General features: G+C 44.4%; 1 protein-coding gene across 10 annotated transcripts in view; it reads left to right on the top strand.

The window, feature by feature from the left end:
- PCYT1B (phosphate cytidylyltransferase 1, choline, beta) overlaps positions 1 to 14610 on the top strand; it is a 131822-nt gene extending 117212 nt beyond the window's left edge. For 5 of the 10 annotated variants that reach the window (XM_034649367.1, XM_034649365.1, XM_034649368.1 and 2 more), the window contains 3 exons: positions 10630 to 10692; positions 13727 to 13762; positions 13854 to 14610. In XM_034649367.1, coding sequence (XP_034505258.1) covers positions 10630 to 10692; positions 13727 to 13762; positions 13854 to 14018 — 264 coding nt within the window. In that variant the 3' untranslated portion in view covers positions 14019 to 14610. Of the gene's footprint in view, positions 1 to 10629; positions 13763 to 13853 lie in introns of all 10 variants that reach the window. The other 5 variants (XM_034649364.1, XM_011234121.3, XM_019807415.2 and 2 more) reach the window with 5 other exon arrangements.
- Positions 14611 to 24385: the final 9775 nt, after the last annotated feature.

Raw genomic sequence — 24385 nt, 5'->3', positions numbered from 1 at the left:
GAGGCTATGTGCTGACCTTATTGCCTCTAACCAGGCCAGCCCAGCATTACACAAAGAGGTCTCTGCTGAGCCTCCGGTTTTTATAGTGGGAAAAGAGAGTCCAGGGTGGACATCCAGCTCCCCCAGCATTGTAGGTCACTGCTTCGGAGCCCCCACTCTGGTCTTATTCTACAGGAACAAGGCAATCTGTGGGCATCGGCTACTGAGAATCTGAAGGGGAGGTACTGGCTGACGGAGTCCCTTCCCGCAGCGCCCAAGCAGAGGTAGTCCTGGCTAGTGGATTTGCTTATCTGCAGAGCCAACACAGTGGAACAGTTGGTCCCGGGAGCTCAGCAGGGCACAAGTCTGCCCAATTCTGGCCCTCAAAGAGATTCTTCTGGCCCTGGAGCTTGGTCTGCCTCTGTGCAGGAAGGAGAGCTGAGTCATAGCCCTCTGTCCCCTACTGCTGAGTAAAGTTTCCAACCCTGCCCAACCAGATAGGCTGGCGAGAACACCTGGGAAGCTGCATAGGCCAGCAGCACTTGAGGCAAGAATATGGCAGGAAGAGCTGACTGCCTGCAAAGCCAGGGCTAGGTGTTGAGGGTTCACGGACTCTACGCAAGCACTGGAACTAATTCATAGCCTACCCACTACTGAGTGCAGCTCCTGACCACCCACCCACCCCCACCAACCAGAAGGCCTGATCTGCAAAAACCGGGAGCCTATTTGGAGCTGGCCCTACTGTCCCACCCAGGCAAGGGAGCTGAGTCACAGCCCCATCCACTGCTGAGTAAAGCTCCCAGCACCACCCAAACAGAAAGCTGGGCTGTAAGACCAGGGAGGCTGCAAAGCCCAGCAACATTCAAGCACAGAGTCCAACAGGCAGAGCTGACAGTCTAAGGAGCAAAGCCAGTGGCTCCGTTCAGGTAGGGAACTTGTGGCATAGGCTGGCTTGAGTCAAGACCATAAACCGAAAGCCTTTCTGTTCTTGGAGCTACTTCTCTTGCTGTGCCTGGATACATAAACTAATTCATAGCCCTGCCCACTGAATACAGTTTTCGGCCTGCTTGACCAGGGAACCTAACTAGAACACACAGAAAACTATGTATCCCAACCGACAAACCTACTTATATGGCACTTGAACAGAGATCACTGCCCACGGTGCTCTTCATCTGTAGAACAAAACAGGTTGACCCATTCTAGCCAGGGAATTCAGTACACAGCCTTGCCTGATTTAGGTCCTGAAACAATGAGCCTTGTAGGCCCATTCTCCTGCCCCAAGAGGGCAGAGAAGCTAATTCATAGCTCTACCTGCTGCTTAGTATGGAGTCCTGCCAGTCTAGTAAGCCTGACCAGAGAACCCAGGCAATTGGTACAGTCTCACTTGGTAAGGAAGCAAACCAGCATTCTTATCCAACCATTCTCAGACAGTGGCACCCCTAACCCCGACCTCAGAGTTCAATCAGGGGCCTCACCCAGAAATTGACCCTGATGGCAAAACTCCACCTGCCTAAGGATATTACCAGCTGAGCTGACACATCCAGAAACCCACACTGAAGGGACTGGCAGAAAGCTATCTCTGCAAAAGCAAACCCATAAAGCCTGGAAGAGGAGACTGCTCACTCAAATGCACAGAAACCAACGTAAAGAATCAAGGATCATGCAGAAATCTAGTAAACATGACACCAACAAAGGAAACTACTAAAGCTCTAATAACTGACCTTAAAGAAATGGCTATCTATGAATAGATTTCAGAATAATCCTTTTAAAGTTTAGTTAACTGTAATAACACATAGAAAACTAAAAATTAGGAAAATGATGTATAAACAAAACAAGTTCAACAAAGAAATAGAAACTATCAAAAAAAAAATGTAGAGCTGAAAAATACATTGACGGAACTAAAAAATTCAACAGTTTTAAAAGGAGACTCAGGACTCCTGGCTGGCTTGTTGGTAGAGGGTGCAACTCTTTACAGTTGTGAGTTTGAGCCCCATGTTGGGTGTAGAGATTACTTAAAAATAAAATCTTAAAAGACTCAGCTATGCAGAAAACACTGTGACCTAGAGACAGAACATTTGAAATAATCCAGTTAGAGGAGCAAAAAGAAAAAAGAATGAAAAAAGTAAACAAAGCATACAGGACATAGAGACACAATCAAGACAAACAATATTCGCATTAAGGGAATTCCAGAAGGAAAAGAGAATGAGAAGGCAATGGGTACAGAAAGTAAATTTAAAGCAGTAATGCTTAAAATATCCTAATCCATGAGGTACAAAGGATCCCAAATAAGATGAACTCCAATAGGGCTACACTGATACACATTGTAATTAGTCAAAAGTCAAAGAAAAAATTTGGAAAACAGCAAGAGAAAAGAAGTAAATTACATACAAGGGAACCATCATGAGACTATCAGTGGACTTCTCAACAAAATTGGTTTGGGCCAAGAGAGAATGGAATGGTATGTCCAAAATATTGAAAGGAAAAAAATGTCAACCAAGAATTCCGTACCTGGCAAAGCTGTCTTTCAGAAATGAATAAAGGCTTTCCCCCAGAAAACAAAGCTGAATTCACCACCACCAGACCAGCCTTACAAGAAACGCTAAAGGGAGTTCTTTGAGTAAAAGGACACTAATGAACATCATAAAGCATAAGGTAGTGTAAAATTTACTGGTAATGGTAAATATATAGTCAAAATTAGAATCTATAATGTGGTAAGGGTGGTGTGTAATTCACTAACAATTCTATTTTAAAAGTTAGAAAACAGGGGCGCCTGGGTGGCTCAGTTGTTAAGTGTCTGCCTTCGGCTCAGGTCATGATCCCACGGTCCTGTGATCAAGCCCAACATCGGGCTCCCTGCTCAGTGGGGAGCCTGCTTCTCCCTCTCCTACTGCCTGCTGCTCTCCCTACCTGTGCTCTCTTTCTCTCTCTGACAAATAAAATCTTAAAAAATAAGTTAGAAAACATCGAGGCGCCTGGGTGGCTCAGTCGGTTGAGCATCTGCCTTCAGCTCAGGTCATGATTCCAGGGTCCTGGGATTGAGCCCCATGCTTCTCCCCTTCCCTCTGCAGCACCCCTGCTTGTGCTCTGTCAAATAAGTAAATAAGATCTTTGAAAAATGTTAGAAAACATTGTAAAACTAACTATAACAACAATAATCTGTTACTGGTTACGCAGTATAGAAAGTATGTTAACTATAACATCAATAACCTAAAATGAGTGGGGGGGATGAAAGCGTAAAGTTCAGAAGTTCTATTGAAGTTGTTACCAGTTTAAAATAAGGTGTTATAATTTTAAAATACTTTATATAAACCTTGTGGTAACCACAAGGGTAAAACCTGTAATAATTACACAAAAGTACATGATGAAGAAGTCAAACCATACAGATATCAGAAGACACTGAAACACACACACAAAAAAGAAAGCAGGATACGGAACAAAGAATCATGGTTCTACAAAACAGATACAAAAACAATTAATAAAATGGCAAACTAAGTAAGTCCTTACCTATTAATGATTACTTTATATTTAATTGGATTAAATTCTCCAATCAATACACATAGAATGAGTGGTAAAATTTGGAAAACATCTAATGATATGTGCCCACAAGAGACTCACTTTAGTCTTAAAGACACACACAGAGAGAGAAAGGTTGGAAAAAGTTGTTGTAAGCAAATGGTATTCCAAAAAACAAACAAACAACCAAAAAAGTAGGGGTAGCTATACTTATACTAAATAAACTTAAATCTAGAAATGGTAAAACATGACAAAGAAGGTCTTTTACAATTATCATTATGCAGTGATAAAGAGGTCAACCCACAGAACGAGTCTTAGCAAATTCAAGAAGATTGAAACCATACCAAGTACCTTTGCTGGCCATGATGGTCTCAAAGTAGAAATCATTAACAGGAGGAAAACTGAAAAAATTCATGAATACATGGAAATTAAACAATAGTCTGAACAGCCAAGAGTCAAAGAAGAAATTAAAGGGGAAAATAAGGGGCGCCTGGGTGGCACAGCAGTTAAGCGTCTGGGTGGCACAGCGGTTAAGCGTCTGCCTTCGGCTCAGGGCGTGATCCCGGCGTTCTGGGATCGAGCCCCACATCAGGCTCCTCCGCTATGAGCCTGCTTCTTCCTCTCCCACTCCCCCTGCTTGTGTTCCCTCTCTCGCTGGCTGTCTCTATCTCTGTCGAATAAATAAATAAAATCTTTAAAAAAAAGGGGAAAGTAAAATGTATCTTGATGCAAACAAAAATGGAAACACAATGTACCCAAACTTATGGTATGCAGACAGAGCAGTTCTTTTTTTTTTTTAATTTTATTTATTAGACAGAGAGAGACAGCCAGTGAGAGAGGGAACACAAGCAGAGGGAGTGGGAGAGGAAGAAGCAGGCTTCCCAGTGGAACATGGAGCCCGATGCAGGGCTCGATCCCAGGGACCTGTGATCATGCCCTGAGCCGAAGACAGACGCTTAACGACTGAGCCACCCAGGCGCCCCAGACAGAGCAGTTCTAAAAGTGAAGTTCATAGCATTAAATGCCTACCTCAGGAAACAAGAAATATTTCAAACAACCTAATGCTATGCTTTAGGAACTAAAAAAAAAAAAATATGTGAACCCAAAGTTAGCAAAAGGAAGGAAATAATAGAAATTGGGGAAGAAACAAATAAAATGGAGACCAGGAGTACAACAGAAAAGACTAACCAAACTAAGAGATGGTTTTTTGAAAAGATAAAATTGACAAATGTTTAGCTAAACCAAGAAAAAAAAATAGAGAAGACTCAAATCAACAAAATTACAAATGAAATTGAAGAAGTAAATACTACAACTGATGCCACAAAGGATCTTGAGAGGTTACTATTAACAACTATATGTCAACAAACTGGAAAACCGAAAAGAAATGGAAAATTCTTAGAAATATACAACCTACCGAGAATGAATCAGAATAAATTAGAAAATGTGACAGACCAATTAGTAAGGAGATTGAATTAGTGATCAAAAATCTCCCAAGGAAGAAAGGCCCAGGAACAGATGGCTTCAATGCTGAATTTTACTAAACATTTAAAGAAGAATTAATGTAAATACCTCTCAGACTCCTCAATGTTTGGGAGGAGGGAACACTCCCAAATTTATTTTATGAGGCCAGCATTACCAAAGCCAGAAAAGAACACTAAAAGAAAATTACAGGCCACTATCTCTGATGAATATAGAGGCAAAAATTCTCAATAAAATACGAGTAAACAGAGGATGCCTGGGTGGCTCAGTCACTTGAGTGTCCGATTCTTGGTTTTGGCTGGGGTCATGATTTCGGGGTTCTGGGATCAAGCCCCACTTCGGGCTCTGTGCTCAACACAGTCTGTTTCCCTTCTTCCTCTTCCCCTCATCATACACACTCACTCACTCTCTCTCTCTGGAATAAATAAATCTTTAAAAAATACTAGTAAACAGAATTCAGCAGCATATTAAAAAGATCTTTCACCATGATCAAGTGGTATTTATTTTTGAGATACAAGCATGGTTAAACAGATGTAAATCTATCACTATGATATATCACATTGATAGAATAGAAGAAAAAATCTTATGTTCATCTCAGTGGACACAGAAAAATCATTGGGCAAAAGTCAATAACCATTCATGATATAAAACCTCTTAACAAATTAGGTATAGAATAAACCGACCTCAACATAATAAAAGCTGTAGGTGACAAACCACAGCTGACATGGTACTCAATGACAACAGGTTGAAAGCCTTTCCTCTAAAATCAGGAACAAGACAAGGGTGCCCATTCTCACTCCTCCCATTCAAGATGTTACTGAAATCCTAGCCAGAGCCATCAGGCAAGAAAATATGAAAGCCCATCAGAATTGGAAAGGAAGAAGTGAGACTGTCTATGTGCAGATAACATGATTTTATGTACAGAAAATCTGACAGACTCCACCAAAGAACTGCTGTATGTAATCTACAAATTAAGTAAAGTTGCAGGACACATAATTAACATAACAAAATAAGTAGCATTTTTATATATTAACAGTGAATTATCTGAAAAAGAAATAAACTGATCCCATTTATAATAACATTGAAAGCAATAAAATACATAGGAATAAATTAAACAAGGAGGTGAGAAATCTGTACACTGAAAACTGTAAAATACTGATGAAAACATTAAAGACAGAAATGGAGAGGTATCCCATGTTCACAGATTAGAAGAATTAATATTACTAATGTCCATACCATCCCAAAGCCATCTATAGATTAAACACAATCCCTATCAAGATTCCAATGGAATTTTTCACAGAAACAAAAAAAAAATCCTAAAATTTACATGGAACCTCAGAAGACCCCAAATACCTAAAGCAATCCTGAGAAAGAACAAAGTGAGAGGCACCACACTTCTGATTTCAAGCTATATTATAAAGGTATAGTAATCAAAGCAGTATAGTACTGGCATAAAAAAAGACACATAAACCAATGGAACAGAACTGAGAGCTCAGAAATAAACCCATGCAAGGGAGCCAAGAATACTCAATGGAGTAAAAACTGTCTCTTCAAGTAATGGTGCTAGGGAAATTGCATATTCACACATAATAAAATTAGATCCCTATCTTACACCATTCACCAAAGTTAACTTGAAGTGGATTACGGATGTCCATGTAAGGCCAGAAACCATAAAAATCCTAGAAGAAAACATAGGAGAAAAGCTCCTTTACATGGGTCGTAGCAGTGACTTTTTTGGATAGGACACCTAAAACACAAGTCACAAAATCAAAACTAAGTGGGACTACCTCAAACTGAAAAGCATCTGCACAGCAAAGGGAGCCATCAACAAAAGTAAAAGAGGGGCGCCTGGGTGGCACAGCGGTTAAGCGTCTGCCTTCGGCTCAGGGCGTGATCCTGGTGTTATGGGATCGAGCCCCACATCAGGCTCTTCCGCTATGAGCCTGCTTCTTCCTCTCCCATCCCCCTGCTTCTGTTCCCTCTCTCGCTGGCTGTCTCTATCTCTGTCGAATAAATAAATAAAATCTTTAAAAAAAAAAAAAAGTAAAAGACAATCTACAGAACGGGAAAAATATGTCCTAACCACGTATCTGATAAGAGTGAATATCCAAAATATATAAAGAACTCCTACAACTCAATAGCAAATACTCAAAATGTTCCAATCAAAAAATGGGTTAATACCCGAATAGACATTTTTCCAAAGAAGATATACAAAGGACCAACAGGTATATGAGAAGATGCCCAGCATCTCTAATCAGTAGGGAAATGCAAATCAAAACCACAATGACTTATCTCCTCACGCCAATTAGATTGGCTACCATCAGAAAGACCAGAAACAACAAATGCTGATGAGGACATGGATTAAAAAGCACACTTGTGCATTGTTGGTGGGATCGTAAATTGGTGCGGCCGTGATGTAAAATAGTATGGAGGTTCCTCAAAAAATTCAAACTGAAACCACCATATATATGATCCAGCAATTTCACTCTGGGGAATATATCCAAAGGAAACAAAAACACTATGTCAAAGCGCTCTCTGCATCCCCACATTTATAGCAGCATTATTTACAATGGTGAAGACATGGAAGCAACCTAAGTGTCTATCAGTGGATAAATGGATAAAGTACAGTATGTGTTGACAATGGAATATTAGTCAGCCATTAAAAAGGAGGAAATCCTGCCATTCGTGATAACATGGATGGACCTTGAGGGCATTATGCTAAGTGAAGTAAGTCAGAGAAAAACAAATACATGATCTCACTAGTGAGAAAAACAACAACTCAGGGAAAAAGCAATCAGATTTGTGGTTATCAGGGCAGAGATAGGAGTGAAGGACAGAAAATCAGATGCAGGTGGTCAAAAAGTACAAACTTCCACTTAATGAGATAAATTAGTACTAGGGATGTAATGTACAGCATGAAGACTATGGTTAACATGCTGTGTGGTATATGTGAAAGAGAGTAGATCACAAGAGTTCTCATAAGGAAAAATATGTATTTTTTATATCTATGAGATGACAGACATTAACTTACTGTGGTAATGTCAAATTATGCATAAGTAAAATCATTACGCTATACACCTTAAACTGTGCTATGTGTCAATTACATCTCAATAAAACTGGAAATTTTTTTTTTTACATGCTGGGAAGATAAACCCTGTAACAATCTGATATATAAAAAAGGTGTCTCACTTCAATCATTTTGCATTTGTTTACTACTGATGCTGAACATTGTTTATAGGTCATTTGTCAGTCTTTTGTGCATTGCCTTAAGTCATATGCTCATTTTTCTGTGAACGTCTTTACATTCTTCTTTTTAATTTGTAAGCTCTGTTTATATACTAAGATCCATTATTTATAGTTAAATATTGCAAGAATTTCCCCCTGTGTTTCATTTGCCTTTTAGCTTATTTCATGGTGGTTTTTTTGAGGGGAGGGTACATAAGTTTTACACTTTCATATAGCCGAACACCCATCTTTTCCTTTATGGTTTGTCTCTCTGCTTTTATGCTCCCACCCAAAGATATTTCTAAAACACAAATCTGATCATACCCCTCCTTTAATTGAAATCTTCCTGGGGCTCTTGGGGAAGAAATTCCAGCTGCTCCTGGTACTGCAGCCCCAGCTTACGGTCAACCCCTTAGGCACTCAGCTTGTAGTCATGCCAAGAACTGTACGTAGTACGCTCTCCTCAGCACCCTCTGCTTGGAAAGTCACCCCTCCACCAGCTCCACAGCCTTCCTTCCCACCTCAACCCCACCTTCCTGTACATCACTGGAGCCCCAGCTTGGACATAGCACCTGGTCTTCGGGGCGGGGGGGGCTCTGTAGTGGTTTGTGAAGTGAGTAACTCAAATGACAAGAGCAGTCTAAAATGGCAAACAGGAGAAATGGTTCTCAGGGCCAGTTTAGGATCACCAGATTGGACTGAGGTGCTGGGGGCGGAGGTTCTGTGACAAGCCAGGGAGAGAAATGAGGGCACAGAGCTCAGGCAGCATGGGCAGGGTGCTCAGGGGTGGGTGGAATGGAATATGGGTACATGTGCGGGGCTGAGCGGCAGGCAGAGCAGAAGGGCATATCTTCGGGCACCACTGCTAGGCCAGGACTGGGAGCCCCATCAAGCCGAATGACAGTGCCAGGGAAAGGCTCAGTTCTGAAAGCACCGGGCAGTAGTCACTGGAGATCCCCAGCACGAAAGTCTGTCTTAGCGGTGAAACCCCTTTTACCCACGGAGTCTCCCACGCCAGCACATGACACTGCTGGCTTTCCAGTTTCATAGGCCAGAAACTGGAGTCTCTTGTCCCCTCTTCCTCCCATGCCCCACATCCCATCTGTCAGCAATTTCTGTGGGCTCTACCTTCAAAATGTAGCCAGACCATGGTACTGCATGATTCCATTTAGAGGACATTCTGGAAAAGGCAAAATGGGAGGGACAGGAAAAAGTTGTGTTGCCAGAGGCTAGGGGAGGGTGACAAAGGATCTCGTGGGGATTGTGTAGCTGATGGAACCCTCCTAACACCCTGACCGTGGTGGCAGTCACACAGCTGCAGGCATTTATCAAAACTCACAGAACCGGAGACTAAAAAGGCTGGCTTTTACTTTAATCCACTATACCTTACTAAAACTATGGGGGGAAATATCTACCAGGCCTCCAACCATTTCTCACCTCATCTCAACCTCGTGGCTATGAGCGTGGTCCGGGGCGCCATCATTCCTCTTACTTGGATTCTTACTACAGTCGGCTCTTCACCGTTCCCCCGGATCCTGCTCTGGCTTCCCTGTAGTCTGTTCCCTGCAGTGTAGCCAGGGTGGTCCTTTTAAAACCAAAGTCAGAGTTCCTTAGTCTGGCACTCGGAACTTCAGAGGTAAAGGAACTCTCCCGAGGTTTCTAGTCTCACAGTAAAGGCCAAAGTTCTCACGTGGCCCCCAAGAGCCCACATGACACAGTCACTCCTCTGGTGACTTCCTCTTAGCCCCCTCCCACCCGCCCCTCCCCACCCTGGGGACTCCACTCCAGGCGCCATGGATGGCCTCCTTGCTCCTCCTCGGACATGTGCTGCATGCTCCCTTCTTGGGGTGCTCTGTGTGGAATGCATTTGCCCCCGCTTTCCATTCACATGGGCCCCTCCCTCATCTCTTTCAGGTCTTTGCTCAAATAGCATCTTCTCCTTGTGGACTTCCCTGGGCACCCTCATTACAACTGCTGCCCAGGCACCCCCCAAACTCACACCCTCATTTGCTATTTTTTCTCACAGACTGTACTTCCGTCTGACATCCACTTACTTTGTTCATTTTGTTTACTGTGTGATCCGTCCTCATGTCAATGAGGACAGGGATTTCTGTTTTATTTCCCACTGCCCTTTTGTACCTTGGACATTACTATTTGCCTGGGAGAGAATAGACACTCAGTTAAATTCTGTAGCTGGAGTAAAGGCAGGCAAGAAGGCAAGAGTCCCAAGAACCAGCAGAGATGGTCATCCCACTGCCCCCGAATATCACTCAGCTGCTCCCCGCACATCGTCCTGGACGACATCAACTGTAGGACCAGTCTCTGGGTGCCGGTGTTGTGGGGTGGTGGCTCTCCTTCCTGCCTTTCCTTTTTGTTTCCCTGCCACCTCAGATGGCTAACTTAACAGAGGCTTTCTCTCCAATTTCTCTCTAGAAGCAGATGTTCCAGGAGAGGAGTAGCCGGATGCTGCAGGCCTTGTCCCCGAAGCAGAGCCCTGTGAGCAGCCCCACCAGGAGCCGGTCCCCCTCCCGCTCCCCGTCGCCCACCTTCTCGTGGCTCCCCAACAAAACCTCACCCCCCTCCTCGCCCAAAGCAGCCTCAGCCTCCATCAGCAGCATGAGTGAGGGGGATGAGGATGAGAAGTAAAGGCTGCCGGCAGACAGCAAGGGCCGCACCACACAGGCTGGGGCGAGGGCAGGGTCACCGGTGTGCCTGGGTGGGGTTGGAAGGTTAACAGTGGTCGCAGGAGCTACAGCTCAGCTAAAGGAAGGCCTGGGGACAAGCTCTCCCTCAGTCTCCACTCAGCCTAAGACTTGGGCTCTGCATGGAGGTTTCCAGCCGGACAACCTTTACAAACCTTCTTAGCAGCATCTAGAATCACTCTACTTTAACCTTGCTAAGGAAGGAAGCAGAGCACCCCCAGGAGACTCGCACTGACTCGGGTGTCTTCTGCTTTGGTCCTTACACTCACCCCTACGAAGTCCACCACCCCTGGAAGCGGCTGTTCCCTCAATCTGCTACTTCCAGCTCATAAGGGCGCTGCACGTTGCCTCCTACCACCCAAGCTCTGCCAGAATAAAGTTGTTTCTGATAGAGGTGGCAAAGTGCTTCTAAAATAGTCAAGTGAAAGACAAATTCCAATCTTCTCAGTTTAGCCACTGAGGCCTGATGTTGCAACACATCAGTTCTTTCCAGTTCTAGGAATGTGGTGCATAGACAAAGACATGCTTTAGGCCAGATATATAAAAAGCCATCTAGCATGAACCTTAACTTCTTATTCAGAGGACAGTTCAGTTGAGGAGAATGCCACAGAAGGCCTAAAATGTTCCTAGTTGTACTTTTCATCATTGGTTTGACTTTATGGTTTCTAGAAATTACCTTAATCTGTGGGAAATGCAACAAAGAAAAACATTTTATATATGTGTGTGTATATATATGGTTATATATATATATAATATGTGTATATATTATATATATAAAGAGAAGTTGCTTTGCTTTGGCTCTGAGTTTAGCAGATGGTAAATGTCTCCTGGAACTTCTCCTTAAAGGATGCTAACTCTGGAACGGCTTTTCCCATTTCTGACCAGTTAACAATTTCATAGGCCTCAAGTAACAAGTTTGATGTACGAAACCACATAGTATACCAATAGGGGGTGCTACCTGCACGTATCTGTCCTCTATATGCTCCCAATACGCTATCCAGGGTGTATACCATATGCAATATGAATATATGGTGGTAGCCTTTTACAATATACACTCCTGCTCTCATCCGAATCCCCTGCTGAAATCCTTGGTCTAAAGGACTACCTGGTTCCCTTGTGACTTGGGCACTTTGTCAAAAATCCATCCCGGATTCCTGTAGAAATGTCTTGTCCCAACCAGGAAACGAGTATGTTGTTCTCATGGCCTTCCATCATGTTTTTGGCTGGAGGGAGGCTCTGGAGAGTTTCCCAGAGCACTGTGGGAACCTCAGTTTGATCTTAGCATTGAAATGGTCTACATGGTTATATAGTTAGCCCTGGCCTTAGGTTTGCCAAATGAGATGAAGAGCCTAAGCATTGCTGCTGAGTTGTTTGAAGTTACTGTCCACTAATGACGGGTAGGAAAGGAGCAGGTGGAGTTAGGGTGTAGAACCACGCTCCTAGGTAGATGAGGCATTGCCTGTCTGTGCCAGGAAAGCCAGAGGGAGAGCTGGGGCCTGGCTGAGCAGAGGCCCAAACCAGCAACTTGTGGGCAGAGCTCAGCATCTCCTGTGACAGAAACACCCCTTTTCAGAGGCCTTGGGAACCTGCCTTCTGGGTGAGATGTGGGGCAACCAATGAAGGAAGGTGGCATGTCTTTCCCCCTTGTGTCGGGGTTGAACTACCTCCCTGCCCACCTGGAGATAAGTGGTGTTTACTGGGAAGCAAAACCATGAGGCTGAGCTGGCTTGGAATCCCCTTGTTCCTGGCACGCTCTCCAGAGTTCTGTTGAGCGCTCACATGGGACAAAAGGCTGGCGGGAACGTGGCGCATGAAAAGGAAGCTTTCTGTAGCCAAGGCCTAGAGCACTGCTCTGCAGAGGGAGCGAGGCCCCAGCTTTCCATTGTGCCCCTCTGCTCGCTCTTCCGTCACACAGCCAGGGCCAACTGGCACAGAGACCTCGTTCCAGCTGGTTGACACTGGGGGCAGTGCAAGGATGAGCACAGCCAGGCAGAGTGAGGTGGGGAGAACAAGGGCAGAAAAAAGGAGTGAAGAGGGGCCTGGAGAGAGGGAAGGCCATTATAGAAAATCTGTGCTCTCAACCAGTTTCTGGACCTCGCTGTGTAGGGGCAACTATTTTGGGAAGGCCTTTTATATGCTTATTCCATGGCCCAGAGCAGACAGATCCACTCTTCCTTGAACTGTGCTCTGGAGCAAGTAATGTGGGGCTCTCCCAGGCTGATTCTGGGCTTGCAGGCCTTACACACCATACTGACGGGTGCCCCTCATGTGACTCAGACTCAGTGCCCTCACAGCTGCCGGTGATGGGACACGACCGACACCTGGTTTATTCCAGGGACAGGCCGAAACCACCCACAAACCATTCTAAATCTCACCTTATGTCCCCACGCTGTCCTCTAACAATCCCTCCCTGCTGTCCTAAGGCTATGAGACTACTGAGAAGGGATGGGGGCGGGGATTCTGCAACCCAACTTGTAATGCTCCTGGCCATCAGTGTCTTCCAGATCCCCCTTCCCAGAAGAAGATGGGGGTGCCCTTCATTTGGGTCAACCCATCAACAGTCATGGCCATGAGTGAGTCAGGGCTGGAGTGAGAGACATACAAATCACGTGCAGGTTTGAGGAGGCAAGCAGAAATGACAGAAAGGAAGTGTTCCTTCTGCCCTAGAAAGAAAAGGAAGCTTTAGACTGAGGACTACAGAACAGTACTGAGGGTTGCAGAGGAGGGGGCAGGATAGGAAGAAGGGTGGGTGAAACGGGCTGGAGGGGAAGGAGTGGGGGAGCAAGGACTTTCTGCTCCCTTTCAAAGTGTTGCTCACCCCCTAACAGGTGAAGAAGGAAGGCTTCCTTTCACAGACGCCCAAGGTTAGTGAATACCCATGAGGGGTGGGGGTGCCGTGCTCCCGAGCTCCCGCATTCCACCACTTCTCCATTCACTGCCACATCCTCTTCCCAGGGCCCTGAAATCAAACGTTCACCCTTCCACCAGCTAAAAACACAGGGGAAACTCTCATATCCTAGTCACACCGAACGGCCCATTTCTGGCAAGCCAGCTCCCATGTGCCTGGACCTTAGAAAGGTAAAGGAAACCAACCTCAAGAGGAGCGACCCTGAGACCTAAGGCTGCCGTCCAACCTGCTCTGGGGGCTTGCAGTCTTGCTCCAGGCCTCGGGCTGTAGTCACTGTGAGTCCATCCCTTGAGGGAGGGACGGGAAGAGTGTGCATTTGTTTTCTCTTCATCTTCAGGACTTACTTTAGCACCCAGGCATACCCCAGAGAGACATACGGGATGGCGTAACAGACTCGGCTGAATCAGATGAGCCCGTTTGGAGCAGAGATGTTCCTGTTCCTCAGGCATCCATTCAGCACTAGTCTAGGCCACCAGACTTTTTTTTTTTCTTTTTTAATAATAGAATCAGCTCATGAGGCATTTGCAACTTCTTCTCTCTAGACTTTTTTTGTCACTGCAATGTGTCCTGGGACAAAGCCATAAGAAGAGCATACATACTTAAGACTCTGCTGTACATAAGACGAAGACTCGTCTGGGTTCAAGTAGGATCTTACGCCCAAGCATTTGCTCTGGTGCTGAATAACGCGAACTACTGGAATCAGCCCTCCACCCCTGGCCCCTCGTCCCTCCGCAACCCACTCCCGCTCCCCAACTGAACACAGCATTCCCAACTTGTTTATAAATAAAGGGATATGTAATTGCACTGTGGCTTGTCGTGTTTCTTACAAGTGTGCTACTGGGTTCCCGTTCGTGAACTTGGCTCGTGGTGGACAAATACCGAGGTGGCAACGGTCTTGCCCACTTGCAGCGAGGATGCAGATTCCGTGCTGTGTAGCGCGGGGCAACGGGCTGCAGGTGCCAAAGAGCCCGCACCTGACGGCAAAGCTCGTTAGGAACAGACCCACCTAGAGGCGAGGTCACACTAGGAGGCCCAGTCGGGACCTTGAGCTGGAGGTTCCACTGCTAACTGGCTCTGCGACCTCGGTCAAACGACTTCACTTCCGTGGCCTCAGGGTCTGACTTTGTCCAATGAGGGGGTTGACGGCAATGGCTGCCGCCATCATTGCCTAGAAAGGTCTCTGAATTTACGATGCAACCCGCGTGGTCCCTACGCTTCTCCAGCTAGGATGCTGCCACTAAGCGACCATGAGAAAGGACTTGTCACTGGGCCGCACACTGGAGAGGCGGCCCGCCAGGCCCCTGGGACCTCCACGACTGCCGGCGTCCCCCCGCCACCTCCGTGGGCTCACAGGCTGCACCCGGCTTCCCGCCCCGGCCCCTGCCGGCGGCCTCGCCCCTGCACGTCCACGGCGGGCGGGGCCGTGTCCACGGCCAGACCTCCTCTGCGGGGGAAGCGCCTTTGGTAGGAGGGAAGCCGGCAGTCAGCAGCCCGAACGCCGGCAATGAAGGCCGATGTTCTCGGGCCGGGAATTGCGCGCAGCCCTCCCCCGGCCCAACTGGAGTTTCCATTAACTCCATCTGGTGAGCTTGAGCCGCGAAACGACCACAGTTCCAACATTAGCCTGGACTCTAGAAGAACCAGCCAGGCCTGTATGCAGCCAGGGAACCCATTTAAAAACAGAACACCCATTATTCACAGACCATAGTCCTTGGCTTTGCCACCCAGATCAAACACACTCTTGACAGGTCGTAATTACAGTAACAGCTACAGGTTTCTTCTTGACTTCGTGCTACCTCAAAAATGTTCACGACGGAAAAATCCGTTCTAAAGCATAAGAAAACTCATATTGAAGAACTCTAATATTTTCCCTGAAGAGAATTAGCTTTTGCTAATAAACAGAACGCCCAGGATAAAAAAAGGTACGTTATCAAAAATGTTTACACACACACAACCACAGTCCTCTGGTACCGGAGTCCTCATTGGTTCCTGGAGTTGAATGTTTAGGCAACTTCTTCAGGTGTTCAGCAGGAGCCCTTCGACAGACTCCCACCGAGATGCCACTGGGATAAAGCATGACAGTTCATCAGCTCTAAAATACATACCCAGTGATGGAATCCTTTAAGAAATCATCAAGTAAAAACCAATAAACCACCATTAAAATATGAAAATATCATTAAAAGCATAAATATCTGTCAGCGCTAACCTTTGTTAGGCCCAGCTGCACTGCCATAACTTATATTCTAGAAAACCAAACCAAAACAAAAAAGAACCTTATTAGCTGAAGCTCAGCCGCTGCTGACCGAATGTGGGAAACTTAGGCGAAAGCTTGAGTGCAGGGTTGACTTGTCTCCTACAAGCAATTTTTGCTCTCCTTACCTTCATTCTCTCTCTTGGGGGGCAGGGAAAGGAACTGATGTGCCAGTTACTGTACTGTATTCACAAAAGCAGAGTGCTGATGGAGGGATTAGACATAACTAAAATATTTGATACGTAACCTTCCATTTTAAAAGAATTAATGAATCTATACCTGAAAGAGTTGGGATATTTTACCCCTTCCACAGGGACCTTTTCAGCTAATTATACTTGCAAATGAACTTGTCATTCGAAAATTTCCAAGTTCAAAGAAAACCTGTCATCTTCCGCCATGCACGTGGCAGGACATGACTGATTACATAGCTTGAGGAGGGAGCCAGTCTTTCTCGTCTGGTCGTCATGTTCCACTGGACGGACGTTGACAAGATGCTATTCACTAGTCTGCCCACAAATCAACATGAACACAACTGAGTTAGTGATTTTTTTTTTTCCATATCTGGTACCCAGGAATTAACAATAGTAGAAAGAAGTTGAAGAGGCATGTATTAGTTTCTTACTTCTGTCACCAGCTCAGTGGCTTAAAACAACAGAGTTTTATCATTTTTCAGCTCTGGAGTTCAGAAGTCCAAAATGGGTCTAACCGGGCTAAAATTAAAGTGTCAGCGGGGCTGGCGGGGGGAATGCTCTAGGGGAGAATGTTTTCTTGCATTTTCCAGCTTCTAGAAGCTGCTTGCATTCCTCGGCTCATGGCCCCCTTCCATTTTCAAAGCCAACAATGGCCAGTGCAGTCTTTCTCATGTAACACTACTCCAACAAGCCTTCTGTGTTTCTCTTCTACTTATAAGGGCTCTTGTGTTTACATTTGCCCCACCTGGATAATGCAAGAAAATCTCTCTACTTAAGTTCACCAGCAACTTTATTTCCCTCTTGCCAAGGAATATAACATATTCCCAAATTCTAGAGATTATGATGTGGACATCTTTGGGAAGCCATTATGCTATCTACCACAAGGTGACTGAAGATAATCATCATAAACCCTTGAACCTTTTTCCAGTTTCTGAATTGAGAAATAGTAACCCTCACACAGATTCATATTCCTCTTTTTAACATTCCTGTGTATACTCATGATGAACCTGCTTAAAATGTTTCTCCTGAGCCTTGACGCCCACAAGGGAAGCACAGAATAGGTATAATGGAAGATGTCTGACCCAAATGGACATGTTAATTGGTCCATGAGGAGAAATGTGTTGGATCTTCAACTCCCAAACACAGAGTCATGGCTGGTAGAGAAGGAAGTCTAAGAGTCCGCCTGCCCCGTTCTCTGTACATATCCTCCAATTCATACTTGGCTATCTCAAGAAGACAAGAAGCAAAAGGGCAGCTAACCAAAGCCTTTGATCATTGGCTATGTTCCTGCTGAAACAAGCCCAGGAATACAATTTTTGACTATCAGGCAGAATCTGTTTCCTGCCTATTCTCCGCCTGGTTTTTGGTTGTTCTGGTCCTTGGAGCTAGAACTCACTTCCAGCCATCCAGTATCAAAGTACGCCATGCTCCTATCTAGAGTAACCTATTTTCCCATTGTGGCCTTTTATTAGCATTTTAACTTAAGGCCTACCATACATTCCTGTCTGGAGCATTCAATAAACATTTGAGTGAGCTGCTAGTCTTGGCGAAGCAAAGATTAAAGAGGACACAATCCTGTCCCCCACCCCAATTTCAGCTCAGTAGCTTGACTCTCAACCCTGGCCTCTCCTGACTGGCCCTACCTTTGACTTTCCAAGCTCTTGATGAACAGTCCAAGTTTCTGATTCTGCCAAATAGAGTTTTACAATGATTTTACTAACAACTGATTTCACATTATTTTACCCATCTCTTTGGGTGTGGGTGCTCTTTCTCCGAGTGCAAGGACTGCCAACTCTTTCTCGGAGTGGGGGAAAATAAGTAGATTTTAAATAGATTTTCAGTTTATTAGAAACCACTCTTTGAGGATGCTGAATGGAGGAGGCTGATGATGTCCGCCCCTTAGCTAGACCCACCAACAGTAAGGCTCTGGGTGAGCTACCAAAGTCCAAAGGCATTAGCACACTTTCCTTCAAGGCCTTCACAACACGTGCGGAGCCTGGGCCACAACTCTCCTATGTGGACAGAGCTGTTCGATGAATGACGTGGCCATCTGAGGTCTCACCCGAAATTCCTCGACTGCAGTGTGACTGATGGGCCTCTTTCACCTGGATAATGGGGCAGTATTTGCCCTCATAAACTTGCTATTTTTTACCAGCTGAAGCCCTAGGAAAAGAGCAGTTTTCATATAGGAAGTTCTGTTCCAATTACCGTGCAAGGTGACAATAATTATCTCTAACTTTAGAAATAATTACACTATTATATGAAGCTGTTACTAAGGAACTGTGGAAGCTTCTGCATCCATCACTGTTATTAAAAATCATTAACATGTTTATTTTGTTTGAGGACTAGCAAATTCTGTTTGGACAAGAATGCCAGGGGACAGTAAGAGTACCATTAGCTTAGAGTTTCTTGTACAGTAAGAAACAGCAAGGCTGCTCAGTTGCCCCAAATTCAAATCAACAAGGCCTTTGATCTCTTCTAAGTATTTTCCAATTACTTGTGAAACAGAACATCAGTGAAGTTGCAAGGACCCTGGGACCCACTCTGTGTGAGGGAGACAGGATGTGCTGCTGCCAGCATTCTACTGTTCTCAAAGGTGGGTCTGTAGTTTAGACTTCTTCAGTGATTTTCTAACCACTGCAGTCTTTCTCACGTAACACTACTCCAACAAGCGTTCTGCCTTTCTCTTCTACTTATAAGGGCTCTTGTGTTTACATTTGCCCCACCTGGATAATGCAAGAAAATCTCTCTACTTAAGTTCACCAGAAACTTTAATTCCTTCTAACATTCTAACATGTGGTCACATGTTAGAATCTCCTAGGGAACTCTTAAAAAGTTATTCCCCAGAGACTATCTGACAGAATGGATCTGAAGGGGTGTCCAGGACTCGGAGATTCTAATAAGACCAGGTTGAGACCCTCTGGGCTATACTTGAACTGAGGGAACATAGTGAGCCTTGGAGAGTAACTGGATTCAGAAGTTGATGGTCAACGACTTATATGACAAAGACAAGAACTGATCTGCCATACAGCTGCGACAGGAAAAGGTCTAAATATCATTTGCTTATTCAAAGAGAGACTATTAAAGCAATAAAAGTGTCATCAATGGGCAGTGGGCAAAGGATTCATTTTAAGACCAATATTTAGAAATGCCAAAGATACTGTTAAGCACCCAGCTCAATGACTGGTGAAAATGGGTGCCCAATGTTAACAAAAAAATTCAAAAGCATGTAACGGCTACTTATAGCTGCACTGTCCAACACAGTAGCCACTAGCCACGTGTGGCTTTTTAAATTTAGATTAATATAGGGCGCCTGGGTGGCTCAGTTAGTTAAGCATCCGACTCTTGATTTCGGCTCAGGTCACAATCTCAGGGTCCTGGGATCCAGCTCTATTTTGGGCTCTGCGCTCAACACAGAGTCTGACTGGAGATTCTTTCTCTCTCTCTCCCTCTGCCCCTCCCCCAGCTCACGCATGCTCTCTCTAAATAAAATCTTTAAAAAAATAAAAATAAATTTAGATGAATACAATTTAAATTAAAAATTCAGTTCCTCAGTTGAACCAACCACATTTCAAGTGTTCAGGCAACTAGTGGCGACCATATTGGACAGCACAGATAAAGAACATTCCCACCATTGCAGAGTTCTCGTCATAGACAGTGGTGTAGCTACAGGTTCCCTTCCCAGAGGCAACCCCTCCTACACGATACCTTATGATTTATTCATGTTATCAAAGAGTACATTTATGTGTTAGCACAAAGTGAACATCTGAAAGTATCAGCAGATAATCATTTGCAAACATGCATTAAATCATTGGAAAACCTTGAAAAGTCTGAGAAGGAAGTCAAAAGGTATGCTGAAGGCCAATGCACTGCAGCGGCTTCCCAAAACCACCGACGTCTGAGTTGGAGGGTCTCTTGGTGAGCCTGAACCATACTTCCTGTATGATTTCAAAACACGGCAGGAGTGGCTGCGACAAGAACGCTATTCCCTAGTCAGGTAGGATGTATTAGCACAGTGGCTGACTTTTCATAAAATTCAGATAGATACTTGAAAAATACGAACGAAAGCCATGGTCACTTTCAAGAGCCACTGCTGTTGTATGCTTTGGGCAAAATAGAGCACAACATGAAAGCAGTTGATTAGTACTTGCTTCCTATTTTAGGCTTTAAAGAGTGCCATAAAACAGCAGACCTGGAAAGAACTTTGGAACCATATAGTCCAACTCCCTAATTTTATGGACAAGGAAACCAAGGCACAGCAGAGGCAAGGCAGATGTGTTGATTTCCTGATATCAGCATGCCCCAAGAATCATTCAAACCCAAGTTTCTTGCATTGAATTTTCTAGGTCTGGTTTTTTTTAGTGATAAATGTACAAGATAGCAGGTATGTGGCTCTCAAATTTTAAAAAGACCATTCACCACTGAATGTTGCGTGAAAGAATGACACACCGGTAAATAACATGAAGACCACACCTCCTAGTTCTTCAGCAAGTCCAGAAGTGCAGCCACATGTCTTCGGAGGCCCTGGGTTCTGGTGTCGTTGCTGCCCCAGTTCGTCAAAAGACACCATGGAACCAATAGCCCTTCAATTGCAAATTTCAAGTTGTTTATCTTCTGCGTATTCCATATGGCAACAGTTCCCCACCTTACACTTTTTAAAGAATTCTCCCATGGCATTTGTTAAAATATAGATTCCGAAGTCCCCAGCCCAGAGCATCTGAATGACTGGAGTGGAGGGAGAGCCCAGGAGTCTGCATGTAACCAGCACTTCAGGTCATTCTGGTATAGATGGCCCATGACCAGTGAGGCCCAATTTGCCCAGCACAGCCGTGGTTTACACGCTTTACAGTGTAATTATTAACAGTGTTCTTTTCACTGTCAAAACTCTCCTGGTGTGGACAATATATGGTCCCTTTCTCTGATCCACAGATCGTATTTTGAAAAATATCGTTAAAACTATTTACTGTTAAACAGCTCCTTTATCTTGCCAACAGGATGTTCCCTGCTACCGAGAATCCAAATAACCTATAACCCCAATGGCTCTTAAGATCGTAAGTAAGTATCCTTGTCCATTCCCAGCAACTTACAAAGGTGCCTGGTACTGCTCACTTACTGAATTTCAAAAAGTGAGTAGAAGACGAGGCTCAGAGGTGGCAGGGATGAGACTGCAGACCGGGTGCAGGAAAAGACCACGCTGACGCACAGTGAACCACAGCTACTGTTTTATTGTTCGATGACGTTGGTACAGAATTGTCCACGTGCTCCAGGACTAGTGTGGCTATGACACACACCACAGATGGCTCTGCAATTCAGGGGGAACATTATCCGAGCCACACACTGCTCTGGTTGTGTTTTTGCAACAATCACAACAACAGAACACTTTTCTCCACAGAACGTGAGGCTGCAAATTATGTCAAACCAAAGTCATCCCTCACTCATGACAGGGTGTACCAGCCAGGCCACAGAACAGCACAGAACACGAGGGGGCTGGACTTCACTCTATGAATCACAAGGCAGCTCGTGAACACTGGACACACGCATATATTTATCACTGTAACTACGGTGACAGATGCACAGAGTGAACCAGGTCAGAGTTGGACTTACAGGTACAAAAATTGTAATGAACTTTTATTTCATTTAAGTTAATATTCTTCTCTTGTCACATCAGCTATGGTTCCCAGCGTAGGCATTGCTTTTGTGCGTCAAAGAGTTCTGATGAAAAACTGGCCAAGCAAGTAATTTTACATTTAAATGCAGCATTAGATATGTTCACGATGGTATATTTGACCCTGCAATGACTTCTCTTTTTTGGTTCAAGCGTTTCTTAAGTATTCACAATCTGGGTTCTAAATGTGGAAAATATTTAAGTTGCAAGCACTTGTGTACTATCGTGCGGGTGTGAACTTAGAGCAACAGACGGTGTGCTGTGTATAGACACCTGAAGCAGCGGTTACCAACGCAAACGACACGCCCACCAAGGCACCGGCAGAGAGAGGGTGAGCCAGGACGCTCACGCGGTATGCTCCATCCGGCTAAAACGTGGGTCGTTTGTCCGGGACGGGCTCAAGCAAGCCCGGTTTTGGATCTGAGGGCGGCGTCCGGTTCTGGCGCAGGGCGGCGTGAGAGAGCGGGCGCTCTAACAATGAGCATCATGGAAGCAGAGGCGGGGGCACTAGAACCCCACTCCTCCAACTCCGAAGTCAACTTCAATTTGTAAAACACACAGTACTTTCTATTTTCTAGGTCGACCTTGCCTTGGCTGTCTACTCCGAGTCACGATACGTTTGGTTTGGTTTAGTCTGAGGAATCATTTCAAGCATATGCACAATCACTTGGTCAGATTCACACAGCAGCACTAAGAGGAACTTTTAAAAGTGAAAGGCAAGATACCAAGGGACTTTAGGCAATGCTCTCCCCAGGAAGAGTTCTAGAGGCAGCTAGGTAAAAGGGAGCAGATACATGATCTTGACCTAGCCCCTTCTACTTTCCGTTTTACCTGGGGTTCCCCAGTCAGCCAGGCCAACTCTGCCTCCGGACGGCGCTAGGTTAAGCAAGGCGGCGAGGCCCGCGATTCAGTGTGCTTCCTCTTCAGTGGCAGGCTGTCTCCAGTGTTTTCAGATCCCCACAGTTGCAAGGCTTTAACTACAATTATTCTAAAGCATTTGTTCTAATTAAAGACATTGGAGAGTAACCTCAGCAGTTTTTGAGATAAAGGCATAAGCCAGCTCTTAATACAAATATAATGCCTTTTAAAATACTGATCGAGGTTTCCCATGGTTTTAACAGTTCAAAGGACAAAAATAAAATGGAATTTAGAAGAAAGGGGGTACCAGGATGTATTATAAACAACAGTATGAAATCTTATACTCATCCTACCTGTTTTCGCAAACTCTTCTGGTGACACTATGTTAGCACAGCTAACTGATGAATGCCTTTGACTTCCAATCAGGTTGAACATTCGTAATTGTCTTTTTAATGTCTGGCATATATGAAGAGCCAAAACAGAGTCAGAATTGAATGTGAGGATTCTTTTTCCTTTCTCACTAAAAGAATCTCAAGGTAAGAATATCTTAAAACATTAAGTAGTTCTGTCAGTAATATGGATTCCATTCTTAGCTTGCCATTTTTGACCAGATTGGAAGGTAAGGAGCAACTGAAGAGCTGGGAAAACAGCCCCAAGCACCAGAGCTGGACGTTTCTTAATAGTTTGCTAACCATGGGGCAACACACTGCTTACAGTATATATGCTCTTTGACATTTGTGCTATTTTGGTCCATTCATAAACGTTATACACAGAATTCACATTAGCAGGCCACTTTTAGGCTGGCAAAAGTTAGAAGTATTTAATGGAATGTTCTTTTACATAAAATTTTATTATCTCCAAAGGATTCGATTCCAATAGAAAACAGAATCCAGTAGAAAACTGGAAGGCCAAGAAGCAAACTTAGCAAACAAAATCAAACTGTAGGGTTTTTCTCCCCATGAACATCTCAGATAAGTGTGATGGACACCTCTGTATACCTACCAAACAAAGGACATTTAGATGTCACCTACTATGAAAAGGCCTAAAGCACATAGAATCTGAGTGGTGATAAAGGTGAGGTTCAAGTTTCTTGGGTAATCTTGTGTTCCTGAGATGACAGTACTTTTGAAACTATTTCTAGAAATTTAGACAAGAACTATCAAATCAGAATACATTGTGATACAGTTTCAAAGATTTGCATGGGGATTCTTATCAAAGGCTATATTCCCTGAGACATGCAAGGGTAGTGAAAATGTAATTCTCAGAGTACAAAAAAATATAATATGTAAAATCATTTTGGTTTCTCTACTTTTCCCTTTAAAGAAATTATTAAAATAAAAAGTTTTATCTTACTAGTCAAAGCTCTTTATGTTTTACCTTCTAAAAAAAATTTCTTTTCATTTATTGAAAGGCCAGGCACAGCGGGATGCTTTCACAACCATTCTCTCTCTTCAGACTTGCCTTCAAAAGATCACTTCTTTAAAGGTCCAGAAATAAAAATGCAGTTCTTAGGGCTGAAACAAACTTAGTAGAATACTGAAATCGTTAACTGCATTTTAAAGAATGTGGTTCTAATTCTTCCCTTTTGGAAACTGTAACATGAAAAACTTAAGC

Source organism: Ailuropoda melanoleuca, chromosome X (genome assembly GCF_002007445.2).
Source record: "Ailuropoda melanoleuca isolate Jingjing chromosome X, ASM200744v2, whole genome shotgun sequence".
Classification (NCBI taxonomy): domain Eukaryota; kingdom Metazoa; phylum Chordata; class Mammalia; order Carnivora; family Ursidae; genus Ailuropoda; species Ailuropoda melanoleuca.
The sequence above is the reverse complement of the archived record's forward strand: the minus strand, read 5'-3'. Positions and strand labels throughout refer to the sequence as shown.